The 24,492-nt window shown below is 35.8% G+C and overlaps 1 protein-coding gene across 1 annotated transcript in view; it reads left to right on the top strand.

Annotated features, from left to right (window-relative positions):
* LOC142341807 (U5 small nuclear ribonucleoprotein 200 kDa helicase-like) overlaps window positions 1-24,492 on the top strand; it is a 252,374-nt gene that overhangs the window by 120,558 nt on the left and 107,324 nt on the right. The window contains exons 17-19 of the mRNA XM_075393052.1: window positions 9,395-9,536; window positions 12,002-12,115; window positions 13,175-13,533. Of these exons, the coding sequence (XP_075249167.1) occupies window positions 9,395-9,536; window positions 12,002-12,115; window positions 13,175-13,533 (615 nt within the window). The remainder of the gene's footprint in view (window positions 1-9,394; window positions 9,537-12,001; window positions 12,116-13,174; window positions 13,534-24,492) is intronic.

Below are 24,492 nucleotides of genomic sequence, written 5' to 3'. Positions count from 1 at the left end.
TATTATGCCACGCAAAATACCTTTTTTGTTATTGTTTTTGGTTTTTTTTGTTGTTTACCAAATTTAACACCAAATTGAAAGCATTTTTTGATAATTTTTTTCAATTTAGTTTTTGAAAAATGTTTGTCATTTTTCAGTCCTTTTAACTTTTATCTGGCAAAAATTTTTGTTAAGGCGGGAAAATGGGGTAGTAGAATATATTTTAGTAGAATATATTTATTTGCTACAGCAAGATTTTGACGATCTAGATCTTAATTTTTGCAACTAATTAATTTTTGCTAATTTTTCTGATATTTTTGATTTTTTCTACTTTGGTGACCAATGAAACTTATTCTAATGCTCAAATTTTTATTAATAGCTCCACAGCGATAGCTGGGGCTATTATTGGCCTTTATTTGGTTTTTTTTATTTCGTCGCGATTTTTGTTACGAACATATGACGTCACAACCACTTCAAATCTGCTTTTTGTTCATTTGTTCATGCAATTTCAACTGAAGTGCGTGTGTGACGTCATTTTGCGCTCTTAGTGGAGCGAGTTTTTTGTTCATTCGCGTGATTAATTTTTGGTCACACTTTACTTACCTCACTCTCAAAAATGACTTCCTGACTTTGAAATTGACTTTTATTTACTTCAACTCAGAGATAAGGTCAAATGGGTTTGTGCCACCCTAAATGAAGGTTATTTGAGAGCAGTTAATAGAGGCAGCAAAATTTATACAGATTTTTAATCAAAATATAACATATCAGCCTTTCATGAAAAGACGAATTTTTTTGGTCTGCCTTTTTTACTGGTTTTTGAGACTTCACGTCTACGAAGCTATTGCGGCTATTTTCTGGCAACCTGCCAGCTATGTTCTTAAATTTGGGTCAATGGATAACTTGTACTTGTATTGACCCAGATAATTTTTTAAGACATGAACATCATTTCTTTTTATTTATTTTTTAATTGTTTTTTGTTCGGAACATTTTGTGCTATTTCGATTTCCTTTCATTTAAGGGAGAAACAAAACTTTTTTGAAGCTTTAAATATTGTTAATGAGCAGATATTGGCAGTGCAGAAGTTTTGGATCAGTTTCTGCCCTACGTTTGACTCGTATAGAAGCCTAATTAAATTGACGGTTGTCAAAGTTGATAATGGATCCTCGCAAGACGCAATCACTTTTCATGAACATTTTTTGCGCTTTTGTTCTGCAAAGATAAACAAACAAAATGAAACTAATTTCTCCATTTTTTTCACAGTTATTAAAAATTTTTCAAGTGCGTCCAGCCTTAGGTGCCAGGGAACCTCCTCCTGGTTTGATAATAGGTTACTGCATAGTTTCTCATGCAATGGAGGGGTCTTGCTTATTTTAAATATGTAGAATTTTAGCAATTTTTAAAATATAAATTGCAATCATTTTCAAGTGTTTTGAAACTTTTTGAAAGCGTGAATTGCCAGGAAGCCCTTTCTAGGGTTCGAATATTAGTCACTGCATAGCTTTTAGTGTCAGTATAATGGTTTTCCAACGTCCTAATATTACAAGTTCTGTGATAAAATTTGAGTTTTTTTCTTAGTTTTCAAAAAATTATAACCATTTTCCGAGTTTATAGATCTATGTGGGCCAGTGAAACCTTTTTAAATCTTGCAATTGGGTTACTGGATAGTTTCTGTAGAGAATGAAGGGATTCTGAAGATATTAATACCACGAATATTAGCAAAATGTCAATAAATTTTGCTGAGCTTTGCTGTAATCATTTAAATTACCGGGTTATTTTCTCTGGAACGAAGTTCATAGCAATTATTGTAAACGTGTGTGTCTTTTTTTATGCAAAGTTTTCGCTTAACGGTTTTGACTTTTCGAGTGACTTTTACGCCCTTGACTTTCTGCGATTCGCGTGATCTAAAATTCTCTCTCAATCACAATTTCAAGCAGCTGAATTAAGTTGACGGCAATTTAATACTAAAAGTTAAATGAAAAGTGCGCCGAAACTGGTGACATTTTTCACTTTAATTTTTAATAGTGGTATATGTTAACCTCTAATGTGGTTATTTGCAGCCCACTGTTGAACTTCTTAGTCCCATTTAGGCGCCTCCCCCCGACTGTAGCAGGCTGCAACTGATTAGAGCTCTCACTAGTCGTTCGAGAGCAATTCTTCCAACTTTTAGTCGGTTGTTTATTAATATTATTAATAATATTTTTTTTAATAGCCAGCCTCATCTTTCAGCTGTTACTTGTCGAACAAAAGTTAGAGTTTTCACTCTCCCTCATTCTTTTCGAAGTGCTTTTAGGCAGCATTTGCTCAGCGAAGCGATCTGAAATGAACGGAGTCATAAAAAATGATGGAAACGAGATAAACCATAATGCCCAAATTTAAATGACGCGGCTATTTGAACTGTGTTCTTATAGGTGTTAGTTACCATCTCCAACGCTGATTTTGTGATACTAGCGCCTATATCATCCCATTAAGAAACGGGAATATGTTCAAACTACGAAATGATTGGGTTATGACAATAAATTGCATGCGTTTTCCGTCAATCTACCGGATGTTTGTTATTTATGCAAATCACGATTTAGTTCAACTTCACTGGGCCCACTCCACTGTGCAATCCCCCCGGGCATCGTCCGGAACTCCCAACCTCCCCGGGTTGTTTGGTTTTGTAATTTGGTGAACTTTTTATCGTAAGATTTTTCTCATTTTGAAACATTAATATTATTAATAGCCGCCTCAGCTTCTAAGCCGACTATTATGGCGCTCCTAATTTTGTTTACAGTTCAAAGAATTTGAATTTTATTGGTGCTTTGTCCTCTTCTAGGATCTGTTTACTTATTTTCATGATTTTTGAAGTCAAATTGGAGTAGTGATTTTGTTCACGCCGAAACAGGAAGTTGAGTGGAAAAGCAAGCGATTTTGCTACGTGATTTTTTTTCGCTCTAGTTTTAAAGTAGATCGAGAAAACGGTGTTTGAACAAAAATTCGCTTCCTTTCTAGTGGTTTTTGGTTTGGATTTTTTTCTAATTTCTTTCCCCAATCCTTTCATAGTTCATTCTAGGTCTAGGTTTCTGTTTGAACCAATTTTACATTTTTTCTAGTGGTTTTTATGTTCACATGCGGCATTTTGACTTCAATTTTCTGTTTTTTTTAACTTGATCTGATTTTTTAGAAATGGTTTTCCCAATTCACTCATATTGCGTTCTAGGTCTAGTTTTTTTATTAGTCATTGAAAATCCTTTGAATTTTTTGTCAGGACTCGTCCTGTTATGTTTTTTTTTCACTTCGTCGAATAAAATTTTTTTGATATACCTTGGTTCACAATTTGTTCAACATTTTGCGTTAAATCATTTTGACTTTTCTAGGCTAGTTTCACTCTTCTTTCTTTCTGCTAATAGTATTTTTAGACAGCAGTTGCTCACCAAAGCAATTGAAGATGAACAGAGTCAGTATTAAAAAACGAAATGAGAAATAGAAACGGGATGAACCCATAAAGCCCAATTTTAGATGCACGTTACTCAAACTTTGTTCTTAGTTACCATCTCTAATGCCTATTGGGATTGATACTAGCCCCTGTGTGGTCTCAATACGAAACAGGAGTACGTTCAGCTCCAAAATGACATCAAAATAGTTCGCACTTTAAAATTTTTGGTGTTTCAATCACAATCGTGGTTATGGGAATCAACGGCGGCTATTTTCCGGCAATCTGCCGGGTATGTGTAAACATCTAAAGAACTAACATTTTCTCACAGGTTGGGATTCAGTCAGGTCTTAGAGAAGAATTAGAATAACTCTGGAGGAACAGGCTGAGAATTCTTGGTCTCGCTGAAGTTTTTGAGCTGCTGTCTTTTGAGATTTATTGCAGATCTTTTGACTTTTGGAATAGAATTTCAAAATACGTTCTGGGGGTGATGTCCGGTGTATTGATGTGTGGGGAAAAGGTTTAAACTGCAGAGTTTGAAGACTTCATATAGTTCAATGTATCTTGATTGACATTAACATTAAGACTATAATCCCAGTCTTTCCGAAACCCTGAAGACTGTCAGCTGATTTTGCGAGTCTTTTTACCAACTCTAGTTTTATTACTGAAAGCTAATAGGCTTTAAAACACTTTTAACTTGCTGTCTTTAAATATTTAAAAGTTAAAGTTGTGTTCAGCAAAGAAACTGTTAGCAACGGTTTTGTACTGTAAAAATCACGTTCTGCTCTTCGTTAGCTTCGGAAAATTTTGTCCTGATTCTGTTTTCTTGTGTGTGAGCTCTGATCTACTGCGAATCGTTGCATTCTTTAACAATTTAAATTGGAAAATTTTGCTCTTGTTTTTACGAAGTTTCATAACAGAGAGCAGAAGCTTTACTTCTACTGTTAGTTTTTGATAACTGTAATTTTTTTGCCAGTTTTGTGGGAAATTTGCTCTGGCAACTGTGCTGAGGTATATTTTTATGTACTACTTATTGAGTAAATAGGAAAACATTGGTTGACATTTTTATGAAGGAGAGGCATTAATTATTCAATTTGGTTCTCCAAAAAGGTCTTATGTTTTATGGGCATTGCAACATTTTTATGCATGCCTTTTCTTTTGGAATCCCCATAGGGAACAGTTGAAGAACAACGATTGCGCAGATGATCTTTTGTAACAAAAAAGTGTTAACAATAAACTGAGTTGAGCTATAAACTTTGGGAAGCTGAAATCTCCCACGGCATCGAATCCACTCCTCAATTCTGGTAAAAAAAAGGGTACCCCACGGAAATAAAGGCTGTCAGAAATAGACCATAATTTCCCTTAAAGGTTCTTTTTAAATAATCAAGCAAATCGGCTGTCATCGCGTAGCACTTTTTAGAACAATCAAATTTATAAGTCAGTGACTTAAAAATCAGAACAAATTCATAGTTGGAAAAGGGGAACGACCTTAAATCGACTTCAGCTTCCGGACAAATTTGTGGAAAACCAGTTTTATGGCAGTGTTCATATATCAGAATTGACAGATAATGGTTATGTGTATATTCCATGGCTATATCTTATCGTTATGCTAGTTCAAGCAAGAACTAATACCAGAAAGTGAAGGAGGAGGAAAGTTGGATAAGGACGCGAATGATAGCTGGAATACAGGTCTGCTAAGGCTGATTTTCCTCGGCATAGTTTCACAGAACAGACGTATATGTTCTCAAGATAATTGTATTTCAAAGTTGTTTTGTGTCGAAATTAGGGCACTTAATTGAAATTTATTAATGTTAATATCCGTCGTCAGCTTCTCAGCTGGCTATAATAGCGGCCCTTTTGTTAACAACTTGAAGAGGAATAATGGTGATCTATTTTTAAATCGGAGACTTCCATAATAGAGGATATGTTTCAGAGGAAGTCAAATGCCGCTCGTGAAAAGAAGTCTTTAGGTCAATCATCTTTTTTTTACAACAATCAGTTTTTTGTTCTTTCAATCCCAGTCAGGTTATGGGAATCAATGGTGGTTATTTCCGGGCGCCAGGTATGTTATGAGCTTATTTGTAGCTGAGTTATACAAACGCACAGATATTCCCGTTTCTGAAAATGTATATATAGAATTAAATTTTAGCGGTGTCGGAGTCTAATCGGATATGCTTGGATTTTTTAAACAAAGGTGGCTGGTACAGAATTGCTTGTTTTTTTTAATAAACGCCGTCAGGCTCTCAGCGGAAGTATTTGGGTTTTCTTTTTTACAATACGAGAATTGGATTTTATTGGCGCTCTGTTTTTTTGTAAAATGTTTTCATACATTTCCTTGACTTTGATGTTTCAAAACGGTTTGAACAGGTTTTTTGGTCATTTTTTGAGTTTTTTGTTTGATTACACCTAAATTGACGTTGGTCAAATTTGATAAAGCTCTTCTGCAATACTTTATTTTTATGTCCATTTTCTAAGATATTTGTTGTGATTGATAATGCAAAATCAAAAACGCAAAATGATACTAATTTTGCAAATCAGAAATTGTTGTCATTTTTTGAGTTTTTTTTACCTTTGGGAGCAAATCAATATTTTAGGGCTTCAAGGTGGGTCACTGAATGGTTTCTATAGAGAAAGAATTGTTTTTGAACAAAATAATATCGTGAATGTTGTCGACTTCGCAATAAAATACACAATTTCTTTCAATTTTTTTTGACACTTCTTTTCGTTTTCCCAGTTTTTATCATCAGGGGCCAAGGAGACTCCTCTAGGGTTTGATAACAGGTTACTGCATAGTTGCTACTGTCATTGGAATGGTTTTCAAGTTTATAATATTCCGAAATTTAGCAACTTTTCAATAATTCATTTGTTCAAGCTTTTTTAAGATTATCATCATTTTGCTAGTATTTCTATCTATAAGGGTACAATGAAATTTTGCGATGGCTATTGATTAGTTTTTAACCTTAACGATTTAATTATTTAGATTATAATATCAAGATCTTCAGCAACCTTTTAGCTGCTCCCAAACAAAATTTTTTATTACTCCTGTGGTCTTTTTATGCAATTTGTCGCTTGGCCCCTTCTTAATCCGAGCCTTTTTACTTTTCATCATCAAAAAGGATAACTAGCTAAAGTCAGAGGGCATTAAATTGCTGATCAGCTCTCTTGGAGCCTTACTATTCTCTAATTATGCGATTCAACAAAAATGTTTTGAGGAGACAATGTCTTGGTCACCCCTAATTAACCCCTCCATGGCCCTCCAGCACTTCCCGCTAAACTCTTTTTCACCTGGTGATTTGGAAACCCTTCTTGTACAGCGCTCCCAACCCTACCCACCCCATCGCTTGGAACCAACGCTTGACCTCCCATCCCTCCTTTGCTCACCCCTCCTCCTAATGCCAGCATCCCTAAGCCTCCGGTGGCTACTACCGAAGAGAAACGATCACTCGTCGTTTGGGAGCAATTCGCCCTAAGTTTGTCGATATTACTCGATAAATTTTGTATTTCTATTTGGAAACTTTCAAGGTTCTCGATCTCTAGTTCTTGCTCGTATGTCGCTTATGTGTGTGCAGCTAGACATTAGCGATGAATTCTTTTTTTTTTCAAGTTTTCGAAATCTTTGATCATTTTTGTTTAATTTGAGCTGCAATCGTCAAAAAATGTTTTCTGAGCTTGGTGTTTCGGTTATGCGGTTAATTTCTAACATTGTAATTTTGCTTTATAAGTTGCTGACCCCAAGAAACTCGGGTGAACCTTATTTTTTTGCAATCTAATTTCTAGTTTTTTATTCTATTTTTTCTACCTGCCTCTGATTGCCTCATATATATCCAGCAAATTTGTTTGTGTTTGCTCAAGTTTTCTACTTTTTAGATATTGTAATGAAGATCGTGGTATACAACACAATAACACATTGGTCCTAATCGTTTCTATATTTTGAGGTCTATTAGTGTGTTTTTCACAAAGTTTGTGAAACTACGTTTTTATTTATGGCTGGCATTGTTCAACTGGTCTGGTGATCAGGTACAGTAGTCTTAATTTTTTAATTCAAGTTTAATTGTATTTTAGGACCCCTCCTGTTGTTTGCTAAACTCGACCAACCTTTCGTTCACGTTTTTCGTTTTTACATAAGTCACAACTTTGACAATTGACTCCTGACGGTTTCTGACCTCACGGTTTTGCCTGAAGTATTTTGAATTCATTCACTCTCATTGAATTACGCAATATAGGTCAATGTCAAAAGAGCAAAATCAAAAGAAACGGGATAAACATATAAAGCCCGTTCATTAAGTCATAATGCATTAGTTTATCAAAGTTCATTACAGCAATTGCTAGCTACCATTGGTTATAAGCTTAATGGCCTTCAGTTTAGGAGTTGAATTAACTCTGGTTTTAGAATCTCACTGAAACTGCACGGAAAATTAGAACACTTGAAACTTGGGAAAACATTCTGTCAAGTTCTGTCTCTTATGTCTTTTTAATAGCCGTTGTCACCCTCTCAACGGCTTTTTTAGCGGCTCCCCTTTTGCAATTGAAAGTATTTGAAATGTATTAGGCGCTGTCTTTGTTTAATATTTTACTTTCTCTTTAATTCTCTCGAATAGGCAGGTACTAGTTGAGGCAGGTACTAGTTGAGGCAGGTACTAGTTTTCTGCACGAGTTGTTTTCTGTTTTCGACTCGTTTCCGGGAGTCGTCCGGCTTTGTTGTCTATGATCTGTTGTTAACACCTTTTCATTATTTTTGAAGCCAAATTGAAGTGATGATTTTGGTCACGCCGAAACAGGAAGTTGGGCGAAAATGCGAGTGGTTTTACGGCGTAAAATTTTTTCGCTGTAATATTGAAACAGAGTGAGAAAACGGAGTGTGAAAAATTTTTGTGTGGTTTTTTCTTCAATTTTTACTCATATTTTTTTTGATGGGTTTTTGTTTAATCCGATCCATTCCAATCCATTCATGGTCCACTTTAGGTCTGTTTTGTGTATGAAATTTCTTTGAATTGTTTCAGGACTTGTCCTATGTTTTTGTTTCTATGTTTTTTATTTCGCTTTGCTTTTTGATCACGTCTTTCCTCTTACATAAGTGATGAGTTTCACATTAGACTCTTGGCTAATTCACTCACTGTTTCAACCAAATGAATTTAAATTGTTTCACGCATTGAATCACGCAATTTAGTGAATCCGGTAAATGTCAAAATAGCGAAAGTTTTGCTCGGTTTTTTTTGAGACTGTTAGATTGTCTTTCACTTAATTTTGTGTTTTCTGCGAGCTACCTGTATTTCTGTATTATCTAGTCTTACCTGTACTTCTGGAGTCGCAACATGATGTAAATTTCATCAGATGCTTTTTGTTTTTGTCGTTTTCCTCCTTCATGTAAATTTTCCTGTTTTTGGTTTAAAATGTTTAATTTAATCAAGTAGGAGGTGCTTCAGGTCGGTGCGGATTTCTGTTTTTCAATTGCGAGTCGTTTCCGGAATTCTTCTGGCTATGTTTTTTAAATTCGCTTTACCTTTTGATGACGTTTTCGTTTTACATAAGACACTATTTTCACGCATGACTTCTGACTTACCTCACTCACTGTTTCAATTGAGTGGATTTTAAATTCTTTCACGCATTGAATTACGCAATGTTTTGAGTACGTTCAAAGTCAAAGGAGCAAAATCAAATAAAACAAGATAAACCGATAAAGCCCGGTGATTAATTTATAGTGTATTTAGAGCAATTGCTACCTGGCGTTAGTTTAATAGCTTTTTGTTCAGAAGCTGAATTAAGTATTGTTAGAAAATAACTGAAACTGCACATCAAATTAGAACACTTTTGAACTTAGGAACAAAATTCTGCCAATTTCTATCTCTTCTTTCTTTTTGTTTCAATCTCGTGCGTCAACGGAGGCTTTTTTCAGGCAATTTGCGGACTATTTTTCTGCCTCAATCCCGATTTGCGTAAAGCGCTTCAACAACGGCTATTTTACGTCAGTTTTTCAGCTATGTTTCTACAATATATTCATTTAAGATGCTTGGTCGCGCGGGACGTCCTCAGTATGACCAGAAGGGAACAGGAATAGTGTTGACATCTCACTCTGAGCTGCAGTACTATCTCTCACTTATGAATCAACAGTTGCCAATCGAGAGTCAATTCATCGCAAAATTACCAGGTATTTCACATCCACATTGAACAATGGTGCAAACAACTTTTATTTGTGAGCTCGGAGCGCCCCAGTATAAATTTTTGGGTTTTATATAAATAAGTTTTTCTCCATCAAATTTGTTCTGAGTATTTTCAGGTTGAGGTCTTGCGACTTTTTTTGATCTGGCCCAAGATGGTTATTGACAGAGCCGAAACATCGTTATATTCGGGAATTGATTAAAAAGGCGTCCAGTTTTTTTATACAATTCAGTTTTGTGAGCAGTTTTTTTAATTTCGGAAATAGTAAATCGGTTAGATTGTCTGCCGCATTGATATTTGTTAATAGCCGTGAAGCGATAGCGGCTATTATTGGGGACATCGTGGTGTTTTACGACTCGAAAAGGAGTATTGATATTCTACAGGTTTTTTTAGCTTCTTTCTATTCGAGCTTTTACCTCCGTTTTTGATTGTTGACTTCTGTTTTTGAACATTGGACTTTAACACAATAGCTTAGTTTGTAATGTATAGCAATTGGTATCAGTCTGTAATTCAAGGTGAAGAGGTCAATTTGAGAAAAAAATGATCCCATTTAACTACCTACCCCCCCCCCCACCACGTACCTACCCCCACCCCACCTACCTACACCCCCCACCACTACGTACCTGCCCCCTACCAACCCCTCCCCCCCCCCACCAGCACCTACAAGCACCCCTGAACTGAAAAAATTTTAACGCTTTTTATGTTATATTGGTCTACAATTTTTTTTATTTCTAGTGTTTTTTTCGATATTCTGATTTTGTCCAAGCTAGGGTAGAGATTATTTTGCACGACGATTCGAGTCGTTTCCGGTATTCTACCGGCTATGTTTTTTAATTCGTCGTCTCCATCGATGATTCTTACGACCTGACTTCTTGGAATTGACTTCTTGCAATTGACTTTTTCACTAACTTCTTTTGCTTTGCAGTTAAAATTTGTGTGCGCGACGTCATTTCTGCTTTTAGGCCAATTGCGTGACTTACCTCACTCAAAAAAAAGACTTCTGAACTCACTTATGGAACTTTAAATTTTATGAACTTTTTAGTTAAAGATCAATAGTGTGCATCTAAGTAGTGCCAAACTTATACGCCCTAATTCTTGAGTATTAGTCTTGAGTTTTTGATTTCGAATATCAATTTTGAAAAAGCTCTCTGAGCACTTTTTCCTTATAGACCGTATGTGTCATAAAAATTGACAGTCCGAATCTATCCCTAGTGGTCTATTAAAGGACTGGTGGTCGATCTATCTCTTATTAATAGCCGCCCTCATCTTCTCAGCCGGCTATTATAGCGCTCCTATTTTTTACAATTCAAAGAATTTGAATTGTATTGGGGCGCTGTCGTTTTTTTAAGATCTGTTCACACATTTTCATGATTTTTGAAGTCAAATTGGAGTAGTGATTTTGGTCACGCCGAAACAGAAAATGGAGCGAAAAAGCGAGTGGTTTTGCGGCGTGAAATTTTTCGCTCTAATTTTTAAGTAGAGTGAGAAAAAGGTGTTTGAACAAAAATTCGCTTGGTTTTTTTTTGTTCACATGCGGCAATTTCACTTTGATTTTTACAATTTTTTCGATTTTTTGGATCGGATTTTTTTCTAAATGGTTTTCCCAATCCATTCATAGTTCGTTCTTGGTCTAGTTTTCTGTTTAGTCAATGAAAATTCTTTGAATTGTACGTCAGGACTTGTCCGGCTAGGTTTTTTACTTCGTCGAATAAAAAAATGTTTCGCGTTACCTCATTTTGCCGCTTTTTCAACATTTTGCGTGATATCTTTTTGACTTCTCTAGGCTATTTTCTCTCTTCTCTCATTCTGCTAAAAGTGATTTTGAACATCAGTTGCTCAGCAAAGCATACGCAATGAACAGAGTCAGTATAAAAAATTGAAGTCAGAAGTAGAAACGGGATAAACCTATAAAGCCCAATTTAGATGCCCGCTATTTGAACGTCGTTCCTATAAGTCTTAGTTACCATCCCTTATGCTTATTGGTATTGATAGTAGCCCCTGTAGCCTCTCTCTATGAAACAGAAGTATGTTTAACTACGAAATGCCATCAAAATAAATCCGACTTAAAAATGTTTTTGTACAAAAATCTCTTTTTTTTTCAATATCTTCTATTCTTTCAATCCCAATCATGCTTATTGGAATCAACGGCGGCTATTTTACGGCAATCTGCCGGGTATGTTTTATTTGGTTGTTTCAGTTCATGGAAGGCCACAAGCGTCTATCGCGGCTATTTTCCGGTAATCTGCCGGCTATGTTTCAAAATTTTTGTTAGCATATGATGAAAAAAGTTTGGGAACTTCTTGAGAAGCAGTCTACTTAAATGGTAGTCGATTTTGCACAATTACCAGTTTTGGTCCGCTGTCTTATTCATTGCCATTCATTATTGTGGACACATTTTGAATCTTTTTATATATTCCGCGCATATTTTGTGTTGAAAGTTGTAGTTTGTTTCAGATCACCTTTGTGCAGAAGCAGTATTGGGCAATATAAACAACACGCGAGATGCAGTCAACTGGCTAGGGTACACATACCTCTACATAAGAATGCTGAGAAACCCCTCCTTGTATGGTAAGTTCCATTGTCAAAAAACCTTGATTCTTGTCTACTGCTCTTTTTGAAATACCAACATTTCTTTGCGTTGATTTTCACCAGATGACAACGAGTGATTTTGTTTCTGTAAATGTATATCGGATCTTTTCAGTATGTCCCCCCCCCACGTAGAAGGTGCATATTATTTGCACCTACCAGACGTACGTGCCATATTTTTTTACGTAATTAATTACTATGTAATGACCCCTGCTCTGTAACGGAGGAGGGGGGTACAAACTAAAAAGATCCTGTATATCAAATTTTTTCGTTCACTTTTAATTGCTCTCAAACGAAATTTGGATCTATCCCATTATAGACCCCCACTCCCATTGAAATTGTAGCCCCTCATTATGGCGTAATTACCATGATGGGGGCTATAGGTTATCTGACCACTAAGCTGGTGCTATAATGGTAAAGACACCGAAATTTGTCCTCCGGTCTTTTTAATGCGATTTTCTGGTTGGTCGATTTTTCGGCTGACCTTTTCAACGTGTCGTCCTCAAAAACCGGATAAACAGGTAAAGCCTGGAGGGCATTAGGTTCTCTTAGAGCCTTTCGGATCACTAGTCCCTCTCCCAACTTACCCCCCCCCCCCCCACTCCACCTCATTCCACCCTTAACCCCCGCACACTCGCCCTCCACCCGCACTCACCACAACCCCCCCCCCCCCGCGCCGCCCTCATGCTCACCCCACCCCCATCAATTAAGCTAAAGCTAATCTCCCTAAGTCGCCCGCTTGTTTGAGAACAATTTGAGCGACGTTAGTTGGTTGTTATTTATTTAATCGCAGAATACATATATTAAAGCATGTTTTTGAAGATAATTTTCCAGCTTTTTTATCTACGAAAAATCAAAGGAGCATCTTTGATTGTGCTACTCTGTTCAACAATTCCTTTTCTGATTAATAGATATTTGCAGCTTAAAAGTACATGGTAAATGAAATGATAATTGTTGTATGCCTGTAGTATCTAATTGAGAAACATCAGGGCGCTATTCAAATATTTTGCGGAAAAGCGAAACTTCCACTTATTTGTCAAGGTGTCATTGCGGACGACAAAGACCAAATCTTAGAGCAGAGAAGAATTGACTTGGTCCACAGTGCATGTGTGCTGCTGGACAAACACAACCTGATCAAATACGACAGAAGAAGTGGAAATATCTTTGTGACAGAATTGGGTCGCATTTCAAGTCATTACTACTGCTGCTACCAGACTATGGCCACCTTCAATCAGCTTCTGAAGCCAATGCTTTCTGAGATTGAACTGTTCCGGGTGTTTGCCTCGTCCTCGGAGTTCAAACACATCATAGTGAGGGATGAAGAGAAGTTGGAACTGAACAAACTCATGGAGAGGGTACCCATTCCAATTAAAGAGTCGGTGGAAGAGCCCAGTGCTAAGGTACGTATCAATTGTTTATTCGCCAGAGTTGTTAATTTGCTTGTCGGTTGTGAGAGCACATTGCGGACATAAATTTATGTTTTCCAAAATTGAAAATTCTAACAGTAGTAATTATGTTAGTCACTAGTTCTGCTAATTTTTTGACCGTTTTCCCCAAGACGATTTGAATTTTCGAGTGATTCGATTCAGCGCGTCAAACGACAAATTTTATTATTAGCCGGAAAGCGATAGCTGGGACTGTTATTGGCTTTCTCTTCGTTTTTTTCCGACAGCAAGAGGAGTGAGTATTGACTTTTTTCAGGTTTTTTTTCTACCGGAAGTAATATTTATTCAAACTGCGTTTCGACCCAAAAATCAAAAGTGAATAATTGCCGTGTGAACATTTTGTTCTGAGTGAGAGAACATCATTGTTCATGCGCGTTGAGTGAATGACTGAATGCTTAAACAAAACCGACTGTGAGCGATAACCGTACATAAACCATGTAGCGTAGTGGTTAATATACTAGACTTTTATCCAAGAAGACGCTGGTTCGAACATCTCCATAGTCAGAAGTTTGCTCTAGCGTATGAAACCTTCTAAATAATTTGTTTCGTCAGTGGTTCGAGCAGTTCGTCCGACGTTAGTCGATATATGTTTAGTAGCCACGTGATCTTTTTTCTGCTTTTATTGCGCTATTTGTTTTTTCACTGCGTCAAAAATTCTGTCGCTTTACCTAACTCTTTTTGAATTAAATGGGCTTGTTCACTCTTTGCTCATAATGCTCAATCTGCATTTAAACAGGAGTTGCTCATGAGAACAATCTAAATAAATCGAGTGAATGTTGAAAAATGGAAAGGAATAAATCCATAAGATCAGTTTATATGCCTGTATTTTTTTTAATTAGTCGCCGGGTATAATGTTTGTCATTGAAATTAAAATTTCACTGCAAACAACAAAATCCAATCGAAATAACACGTTTTTTCAAAAAAAAACATTTTGATTTTAATAGCCGCACAGCGATAGCTGGGGCTATTATTGGCCTCCTCTTGGTTTTTTTATTTCGTCGTCAAGATTTTTGTTACGACCATATGACGTCACAATCACGTAAAATCTGCTTTTTGCTCATTTGTTCATTCAAGTTCAACTGGACTGCGTGCGAATTGTTTGTTCGTTTGCGTCATTAAGTTTTTGGTCAGGCTTGACTTACCTCACTCTCAAAAATGACTTCCTGGCTCTGAAACTGACTTTCTTTATTCTAATTCAAAGAGATAAGGTCGATTATAGTGCGATTATAATTGGAGGTTATTTGAGTGCTGTTAATAAAACAACAGTAACTTAAACAGATTCTTAATCAAATTATAACATCTCTGCATTTAGTCGGGAATTTTTTGGTCTGTTTATGTTACTATCTTTTGAGACTATAAATTTACAAAGCTGTTGCGGCTATTTTCTGGCAATTTACCTGCTATGTTTTAAATATTTTTCTCTGCTTGTTTCAATACTAAATTGGTCGTGAGAATCAATATTGGTTTTTATTGGCGCTCTGCTGGGTGCGTTCATAGTTAAAATATGCATAGGCACTCGTTCCGGTTGTTTTAGAAAAACTACAGGCAAAAATTTGTGGTTTTATCATTGAGTTTGATAAACGGATTTGCTTGGATCAGACTTTGTTTTTTTTTGTAAAACGGAAGTTAATGGTCCAAAACTCCAAAACTGCCTAATTTGTTCCTCTAATAAATTTGCTTAAAGTTCTCGGTTGAGCAGGAAGTCCCAAATTTGACAGTCAAGAGTCGTATTGGTGTCAAGAGTCTTTTTGATGTTCCTGGAGCGAATAAATTTGAAGACGAGGTGGCAGTGATTGAATTGAAGAACGGAGAAAACAGATAATGGCTACTTCTTATATTAGTCCTGTGCGCTTGAACTTTTTTGTCTGACCTTTTGGATTTTTGTTCCTCAAAACAGGATGAGCGCCCAGAGGGAATTTAGTTTTTATTCGGTCAACAGTTTTAGATAAATTCAGGGGCACGTTGTGGAGATGGATTTTTAGAGTTGGGCCCCCTTCGCTTTATCTTAGTTCACGGCTTCTCTAACATTTCATATGAAATATTTTTGGCTTTTCTAGCTAGTTTTTTTCTTCGTTCTTTCTATTGAAAGTTCTTTTAAAAATTAGTTACTCAGCTAAGCAATCTAAAATGAACAGAATCAGTAGCGAAAGCGGAATCAACATAGAAACGGTATAAACCGATAAAGCCCAATTTTAGATACCCGCTACTTGAACTTTGCTCTTGTAAGTCTCATTTCTAATGATCATTGGAAGTGTTGATAGCCCCAGCATCCTCTCATTTTTCGTACGTCGTTTTTGTTACGAATATAAAACGTCACAATCACTTCAAATCTGCTGTTTTTTTATTCGTTCAATCATTTTCAACTGAATTGCGTGCGTGACGTCGTTTTGCTCTCTTATTGGTGCGACTTTTTTGTTCATTTGCGTGATTGAGTTTTTGGTCACGCGTGACTTACCTCTCTTAAAATTGAATTCCTGGCTCTGAAACTGACTTTCTTTATTCTAATTCAAAGAGATAAGGTCAATTATACTGCGTGTCGCTTTAATTGGAGGTTTTTTGAGTGCTGCTAATAAAAACATTAGTAACTTAAACAGACTCTTAATCAAATTATAACATCTCTGCTTTTAGTCGGGATTTTTTTTTGAGATTACAAATATACAAAGCTGTTGCGGCTATTATCTTGAAATCTACCTGCTTTGTTTTAAATATTTTTCTTTGCTTGTTTCAATCCTAAATTGGTCATAAGAATCAATTTTGTTTTTTATTGGCGCTCTGCTGGATATGTTCGTAGTTAAAATATGCATAGGCACTCGTTCTGGTTGTTTTAGAAAAATTACAGGCAAAAAATTAGGGTTTTATCATTCAGTCTGATAAACGGATATGCATGGAAGAGACTTTGATTTTTTTTGTAAAACGGAAGTCAATGGTCCAAAACTGCCTAATTTGTTCCTCTAGTGAATTTGTTTAAATTTCTCGGTTGAGCAAGAGGTCCCAAATTTGACAGTCAAGAGTCGTATTGGTGTCAAGAGTCTTTTTGTTGTCAGGAAAATTTTGTTGTTCCTGGAGTGAATAAATTTGAGGACGAGGTTGCAGTGATTGAATTTAAGAACGGAGAAAATAAATAATGGCTATTTCTGAAAATAGTGATGAAAGTGAAGGTGTAAAAACATTGTGCTTCAAAACAGTTTTCTCTGTAATTAATTGCTCTAAGGTCAATTTGTAGCAATTATATTAGTCCTGTGCGCTTGAACTTTTTTGTCTGACCTTTTGGATTTTTGTTCCTCAAAACAGGATGAGCGCCCAGAGGGAATTTAGTTTTTATTCGGTCAACAGTTTTAGATAAATTCAGGGGCACGTTGTGGAGATGGATTTTTAGAGTTGGGCCCCCTTCGCTTTATCTTAGTTCACGGCTTCTCTAACATTTCATATGAAATATTTTTGGCTTTTCTAGCTAGTTTTTTTCTTCGTTCTTTCTATTGAAAGTTCTTTTAAAAATTAGTTACTCAGCTAAGCAATCTAAAATGAACAGAATCAGTAGCGAAAGCGGAATCAACATAGAAACGGTATAAACCGATAAAGCCCAATTTTAGATACCCGCTACTTGAACTTTGCTCTTGTAAGTCTCATTTCTAATGATCATTGGAAGTGTTGATAGCCCAGGCATCCTCTCATTTTTCGTACATCGTTTTTGTTACGAATATAAAACGTCACAATCACTTCAAATCTGCTGTTTTTTTATTCGTTCAATCATTTTCAACTGAATTGCGTGCGTGACGTCATTTTGCCCTCTTATTGGTGCGACTTTTTTTTGTTCATTTGCGTGATTGAGTTTTTGGTCACGCGTGACTTACCTCTCTTAAAATCGACTTCCTGGCTCTGAAACTGACTTTCTTTATTCTAATTCAAAGAGATAAGGTCAATTATACTACGTGTCGCTTTAATTGGAGGTTATTTGAGTGCTGCTAATAAAAACATTAGTAACTTAAACAGACTCTTAATCAAATTATAACATCTCTGCTTTTAGTTGGGATTTTTTTGGTCTGTTTATGTTACTATCTTTTAAGACTACAAAGCTGTTGCGGCTATTATCTTGTAATCTACCTGCTATGTTTCAAATATTTTTCTTTGCTTGTTTCAATCCTAAATTGGTCATGAGAATCAATATTGGTTTTTTTGGCGCTCTGCTGGGTATGTTCGTAGTTAAAATATGCATAGGCACTCGTTCTGGTTGTTTTAGAAAAATTACAGGCAAAAAATTAGGGTTTTATCATTCAGTCTGATAAACGGATATGCATGGAAGAGACTTTGATTTTTTTTGTAAAATGGAAGTCAATGGTCCAAAACTGCCTAATTTGTTCCTCTAATGAATTTGTTTAAAATTCTCGGTTGAGCAGGAAGTCCCAAATTTGACTGTCAAGAGTCGTATTGGTGTCAAGAGTCTTTTTGTTGTCAGGCAAATTTTGTTGTTCCTAGAGCGAATAAATTTGAAGACGAGGTTGCAGTGATTGAATTTAAGAAGGGAGAAAATAAATAATGGCTATTTCTGAAAATAGTGATGAAAGTGAAGGTGTAAAAACATTGTGCTTCAAAACAGTTTTCTCTGTAATTAATGGCTCTCAAGCCAATTTGTAGCAATTTTATTAGTCCTGTGTGATTGACCGATTTTATGTCTGACCCTTTGGATTTTTTCCTCAAACACAGGATGGGTAGTTAGCGCCCATGGGGAATTTAGTTTTTATTCGGTCAAACAGTTTTAGAGATAAATTCATGGGCACGCTGTGGAGATGGATTTTTAGATTTTGACCCCCTTCGCTTTATCTTAGTTCACGGCTTCTCTAACATTTCACATGAATTATTTTTGGCTTTTCTAGCTAGTTTCTTTCTTCGTTCTTTCTATTGAAAGTTCTTTTAAAAATTAGTTACTCAGCTAAGCAATCTAAAATGAACAGAATCAGTAGCGAAAGCGGAATCAACATAGAAACGGTATAAACCGATAAAGCCCAATTTTAGATACCCGCTACTTGAACTTTGCTCTTGTAAGTCTCATTTCTAATTATCATTGGAAGTGTTGATAGCCCCAGCATCCTCTCATTTTTCGTACGTCGTTTTTGTTACGAATATAAAACGTCACAATCACTTCAAATCTGCTGTTTTTTTATTCGTTCAATCATTTTCAACTGAATTGCGTGCGTGACGTCATTTTGCCCTCTTATTGGTGCGACTTTTTTTTGTTCATTTGCGTGATTGAGTTTTTGGTCACGCGTGACTTACCTCTCTTAAAATCGAATTCCTGGCTCTGAAACTGACTTTCTTTATTCTAATTCAAAGAGATAAGGTCAATTATACTGCGTGTCGCTTTAATTGGAGGTTATTTGAGTGCTGCTAATAAAAACATTAGTAACTTAAACAGACTCTTAATCAAATTATAACATCTCTGCTTTTAGTCGGTATTTTTTTTGAGACTACAAATATACAAAGCTGTTGCGGCTTTTATCTTGTAATCTACCTGCAATGTTTTAAATCTTTTTCTTTGCTTTTTTCAATCCTAAATTGGTCATGAGAATCAATATTGGTTTTTATTGGCGCTCTGCTGGGTATGTTCGTAGTTAAAATATGCATAGGCACTCGTTCTGGTTGTTTTAGAAAAATTACAGGCAAAAAATTAGGGTTTTATCATTCAGTCTGATAAACGGATATGCATGGAAGAGACTTTGATTTTTTTTTGTAAAACGGAAGTCAATGGTCCAAAACTGCCTAATTTGTTCCTCTAATGAATTTGTTTAAATTTCTCGGTTGAGCAAGAGGTCCCAAATTTGACAGTCAAGAGTCGTATTGGTGTCAAGAGTCTTTTTGTGGTCAGGAAAGTTTTGTTGTTCCTGGAGCGAATAAATTTGAAGACGAGGTTGCAGTGATTGAATTTAAGAACGGAGAAAATAAATAATGGCTATTTCTGAAATTAGTGATGAAAGTGAAGGTGTAAAAAACATTGTCCTTCAAAAGTTTTCTGTAATTAATGGCTCTCAAGCCAATTTGTAGCAATTTTATTAGTCCTGTGTGATTGACCGATTTTATGTCTGACCCTTTGGATTTTTTCCTCAAACACAGGATGGGTAGTTAGCGCCCATGGGGAATTTAGTTTTTATTCGGTCAAACAGTTTTAGAGATAAATTCATGGGCACGTTGTGGAGATGGATTTTTAGATTTTGACCCCCTTCGCTTTATCTTAGTTCACGGCTTCTCTAACATTTCACATGAATTATTTTTGGCTTTTCTAGCTAGTTTCTTTCTTCGTTCTTTCTATTGAAAGTTCTTTTAAAAATTAGTTACTCAGCTAAGCAATCTAAAATGAACAGAATCAGTAGCGAAAGCGGAATCAACATAGAAACGGTATAAACCGATAAAGCCCAATTTTAGATACCCGCTACTTGAACTTTGCTCTTGTAAGTCTCATTTCTAATGATCATTGGAAGTGTTGATAGCCCAGGCATCCTCTCATTTTTCGTACATCGTTTTTGTTACGAATATAAAACGTCACAATCACTTCAAATCTGCTGTTTTTTTATTCGTTCAATCATTTTCAACTGAATTGCGTGCGTGACGTCATTTTGCCCTCTTATTGGTGCGACTTTTTTTTGTTCATTTGCGTGATTGAGTTTTTGGTCACGCGTGACTTACCTCTCTTAAAATCGAATTCCTGGCTCTGAAACTGACTTTCTTTATTCTAATTCAAAGAGATAAGGTCAATTATACTGCGTGTCGCTTTAATTGGAGGTTATTTGAGTGCTGCTAATAAAAACATTAGTAACTTAAACAGACTCTTAATCAAATTATAACATCTCTGCTTTTAGTCGGTATTTTTTTTGAGACTACAAATATACAAAGCTGTTGCGGCTTTTATCTTGTAATCTACCTGCAATGTTTTAAATCTTTTTCTTTGCTTTTTTCAATCCTAAATTGGTCATGAGAATCAATATTGGTTTTTATTGGCGCTCTGCTGGGTATGTTCGTAGTTAAAATATGCATAGGCACTCGTTCTGGTTGTTTTAGAAAAATTACAGGCAAAAAATTAGGGTTTTATCATTCAGTCTGATAAACGGATATGCATGGAAGAGACTTTGATTTTTTTTTGTAAAACGGAAGTCAATGTTCCAAAACTGCCTAATTTGTTCCTCTAATGAATTTGTTTAAATTTCTCGGTTGAGCAAGAGGTCCCAAATTTGACAGTCAAGAGTCGTATTGGTGTCAAGAGTCTTTTTGTTGTCAGGAAAATTTTGTTGTTCCTGGAGCGAATAAATTTGAAGACGAGGTTGCAGTGATTGAATTTAAGAACGGAGAAAATAAATAATGGCTATTTCTGAAAATAGTGATGAAAGTGAAGGTGTAAAAAACATTGTGCTTCAAAAGTTTTCTCTGTAATTAATGGCTCTCAAGCCAATTTGTAGCAATTTTATTAGTCCTGTGTGATTGACCGATTTTATGTCTGACCCTTTGGATTTTTTCCTCAAACACAGGATGGGTAGTTAGCGCCCATGGGGAATTTAGTTTTTATTCGGTGAAAGTTTTAGAGATATAAATTCATGGCCATGGTGTGGAGATTGATTTTTAGAGTTTGACCCCCTTCGCTTTACCTTAGTTCACGGCTTCTCTAACATTTCGCATGAAATAGTTCTGGCTTTTCTATGCTAGCTTCTTTCTTCGTTCTTTCTACTGAAACATCTTTTTAAAAATTACTTACTCAGTGAAGCAATCTAAAATGAACAGAATCAGTAGTTAAAAGCCAAATCAAATTAGAAGTGGTATGAACACATAAAGCCCAGTTTTAGATACCCGCTACTTGAACTTTGCTCTTGTCTCATTTGTAATAATTATTGGAGTTGATGATAGCCCCTTCGTCCTGTCATTAAGGTGTATGTGTATGCATAACTACGAAATCCAATCAAAAGGTTTCGCATATTTAAAATGTTTTTGTACAACACTCCATTTTTGACATTGTTTTTCTGTTTCTTCAATTCCAATCGGTGTCATGGAAATCAATGGCGGTTATTTTCCAACAATCTGCCAGGTATGTTTTGAACTGGCTTCTCTGTGTAATGACTCAACAAAAATAGTCGAATAATATAAGAATATTGGAAATGCAAAAACGAAACCTTTCAGGTTGTCTTTTGCTCGGGCTTTCACTAAAAATTATTTATTTTTTACGAAGTATTTTTAATTTCTACGGTTGCCCGGAAAAAACTTCTTCGCTATTTTATGGTCTGATCATCTGCTATATGAGTCGCATCTATCATATAACAATATTTTCTGTATACATATTGCATAACTCATCTAGGAGTATCTGATGCCTGAACGAGCGAAAAAAGAGAGAACTTCAAAAGTTTCAATATTTTAAGCTAAAGGCTCAAATATTTAAAGAAACGAAAAACTGAAAATGTCTTTTCGAAGGTCGATTCATTTTCCCCAAGATTTATTTAGAAAAAAAATACTTGTCGTTGAGCGGAATTAATTGGCTGTAAAACCCCCGCTGTAATGTAGATCCTAACCTCCACATAATTTTGGAAGTGTTGGAACAATAATAACTTTTCCCTTGAATGACCCAATTATAGACACTATATTCAATCTTCCAAAAAGAACAAAAAGAATGAAGTCATTTCGGCTATTCCACATCCAAAAAACTTAGTTGAATGTGAAGCTTTGATTTTATCAATTTTTAGGGCGTTGAGAGCGTGTTTGATGTTTTGGACTTAGAAGACGAAGTGCGTGAATAGTCTATTTTCCGGCAATCTTTTTTTCTTCACTTTCTATATTCAATTTGTGTAGTTCAGGTAATAACCATGTTTAAAGTGACGATCGAAAGTCTTTCTGAACCTTTAATTTCGAAACTGAATTTGAACCTGAATTTGTCTTTTTAATTTTTTTTAAAAATTTTCCAGCAGACAATGACTTCTGAAAAGGCTATGACACGCTTTACTAATCATACCTATCTGTGTGGCGAAACTCATGATGAATATCGAAAGAATACTTTTTTCTATTACTCGTATTTTTTGTCTTTCAGATTTTGTTAAAGATATTTTTTCAGATCACTCCTGATTTCCTGTTTTTGTGGTGGCTATGGTTCTGAGAGCGTGGAGTTCGAATGGTTTCCGGAGTCTTCCAGCTATGTTTTGCATCACTTGAACAAACAGTGAAATAGGAATTTCACGGTTTGAATAAAATGGGCTGATGAAGTTTGAGAAGCGGAGAGAATAGGTTTTCTTTTTCAAAGAATGCGAGAATGCTAGGTGTCAAAATAAAATTTCTTTCGCTAAGGAGGGGTTCCTTTTGTTCAAATGCGGCTTTTGTGATTCAGTTTTCCACATAGATTTTAATAGCATGCATTATTTATTGGTGGGGCTTAAAAGTTTGAAACAAAGATCATTATTTTAGAAGCAATTGTGGAGCTATTTTTGCGTTCTTGCTTTTGCGGGGGGTTTTTGAGCAGTTCCTGCCGGTCTTAAAAGTTTGGTTAAAAGTTAGGAGACCATTTGTTTTTGTTTTGTTACTTTTTAAGTACTTTTCTTCAAGAAATTAGGCAAAAATTTGTCATATTTAACCAATTTCCGGCTTTTGAAGTTTTCAGCATATTTTAAAAATTTTATTGAGTATCTCAGTAGTATTCTCATAATAATTAATAGCCGCCCTCATCTTCTCAGCCGGCTATTATTGCGCTCGTATTTTTTTTTACTTCGTCAAACTTTTTTTCGCTTTACCATTTTGCCGCTTTTTCGACATTTTGCGTGAAATCTTTTTGACTTCTCTAGGCTAGTTTCTCTCTTCTCTCATTCTGCTAAAAGTGAATTTGAACATCTCTCTTCTCTCATTCTGCTAAAAGTGAATTTGAACATAGAAACGGGATAAACCCATAAAGCCCAATTTTAGATGCCCGCTATTTGAACGTCGTTCCTATAAGTCTTAGTTACCACCTCTAATGCTTTTTGGTGTTGATAGTAGCCCCTGTAGCCTCTCTCTAAGAAACAGAATTATGTTCAACTACGAAATGCCATCAAAATAAATCGGACTTAAAAAATATTTTTGTACAAAAATCTTTTTTTTTTCAATATATTCTATTCGTTCAATCCCAATCATGCTTATTGGAATCAACGGCGGCTATTTTCCGGCAATCTGCCGGGTATGTTTGTAGTTTTAGATCATCAAAGCAGGTTTAATTCTCAAAAATAAAAAAAATGCTTGCATCTTCATATCCACTGGTTTGATTTTTTCTGACCAATAGGTATATTTTAAAGCTTTTTATAGTTTTTAAAGATCTCCAGAAGTTTTTTTGTTGAAAAATTCTGCCTTTTCACTTCAATTGTGCATGAAAATAGTCCGACTTCCACTCTTTTCCGGAGTTTTGCCGCTGTTTTTTCTTCAGATCTTTTGAACATTTTAATGACTTTGAAGGTCAAATTGAATTAGGCGTTTTGATCACGCCAAAGTAGTGATTTAAATTGCCCTCTCGTTTGCCATTAACTTCCGGTGAACTGCATTTATTTTACTCCTGTGGTATTTTATGCAATTTTTTGCTTGATCTATTTTTCGTCTTCCGCTTTCAACTTTTTTTGTCCTAAAGAACTGGATAAACGGCTAAAGCCCGGAGGGCCATAAGTTGCCGATCAGCTCTTTTAGAGCTTTACTTGTCTCTAGGTATACAATTCACAAAAGCTGCGGATCTTTTCCGTTTGTGTCCCCACTACGTAATTTACTGGAGGAGTTTTTGCTGTTTAGATTCTCCCTCGCTCCACCCCACTGCCTCTCACTCCTCCCATCCCCCTCTCACTCCACAACGCTCCCCCAAATTTGAGAACTGCACGAAAGATTTATTGAGTGGTCAATACAGCTTTCTCAGAGAATTGCAATTGTTAAAACAAATTTGCTAAA

The sequence above is a fragment of the Convolutriloba macropyga genome, chromosome 1, assembly GCF_964194025.1.
Source record: "Convolutriloba macropyga chromosome 1, txConMacr16.3, whole genome shotgun sequence".
In the NCBI taxonomy this organism is placed as follows: Eukaryota; Metazoa; Xenacoelomorpha; order Acoela; family Convolutidae; genus Convolutriloba; species Convolutriloba macropyga.
This window is presented reverse-complemented; position numbering and strand designations above follow the sequence as displayed.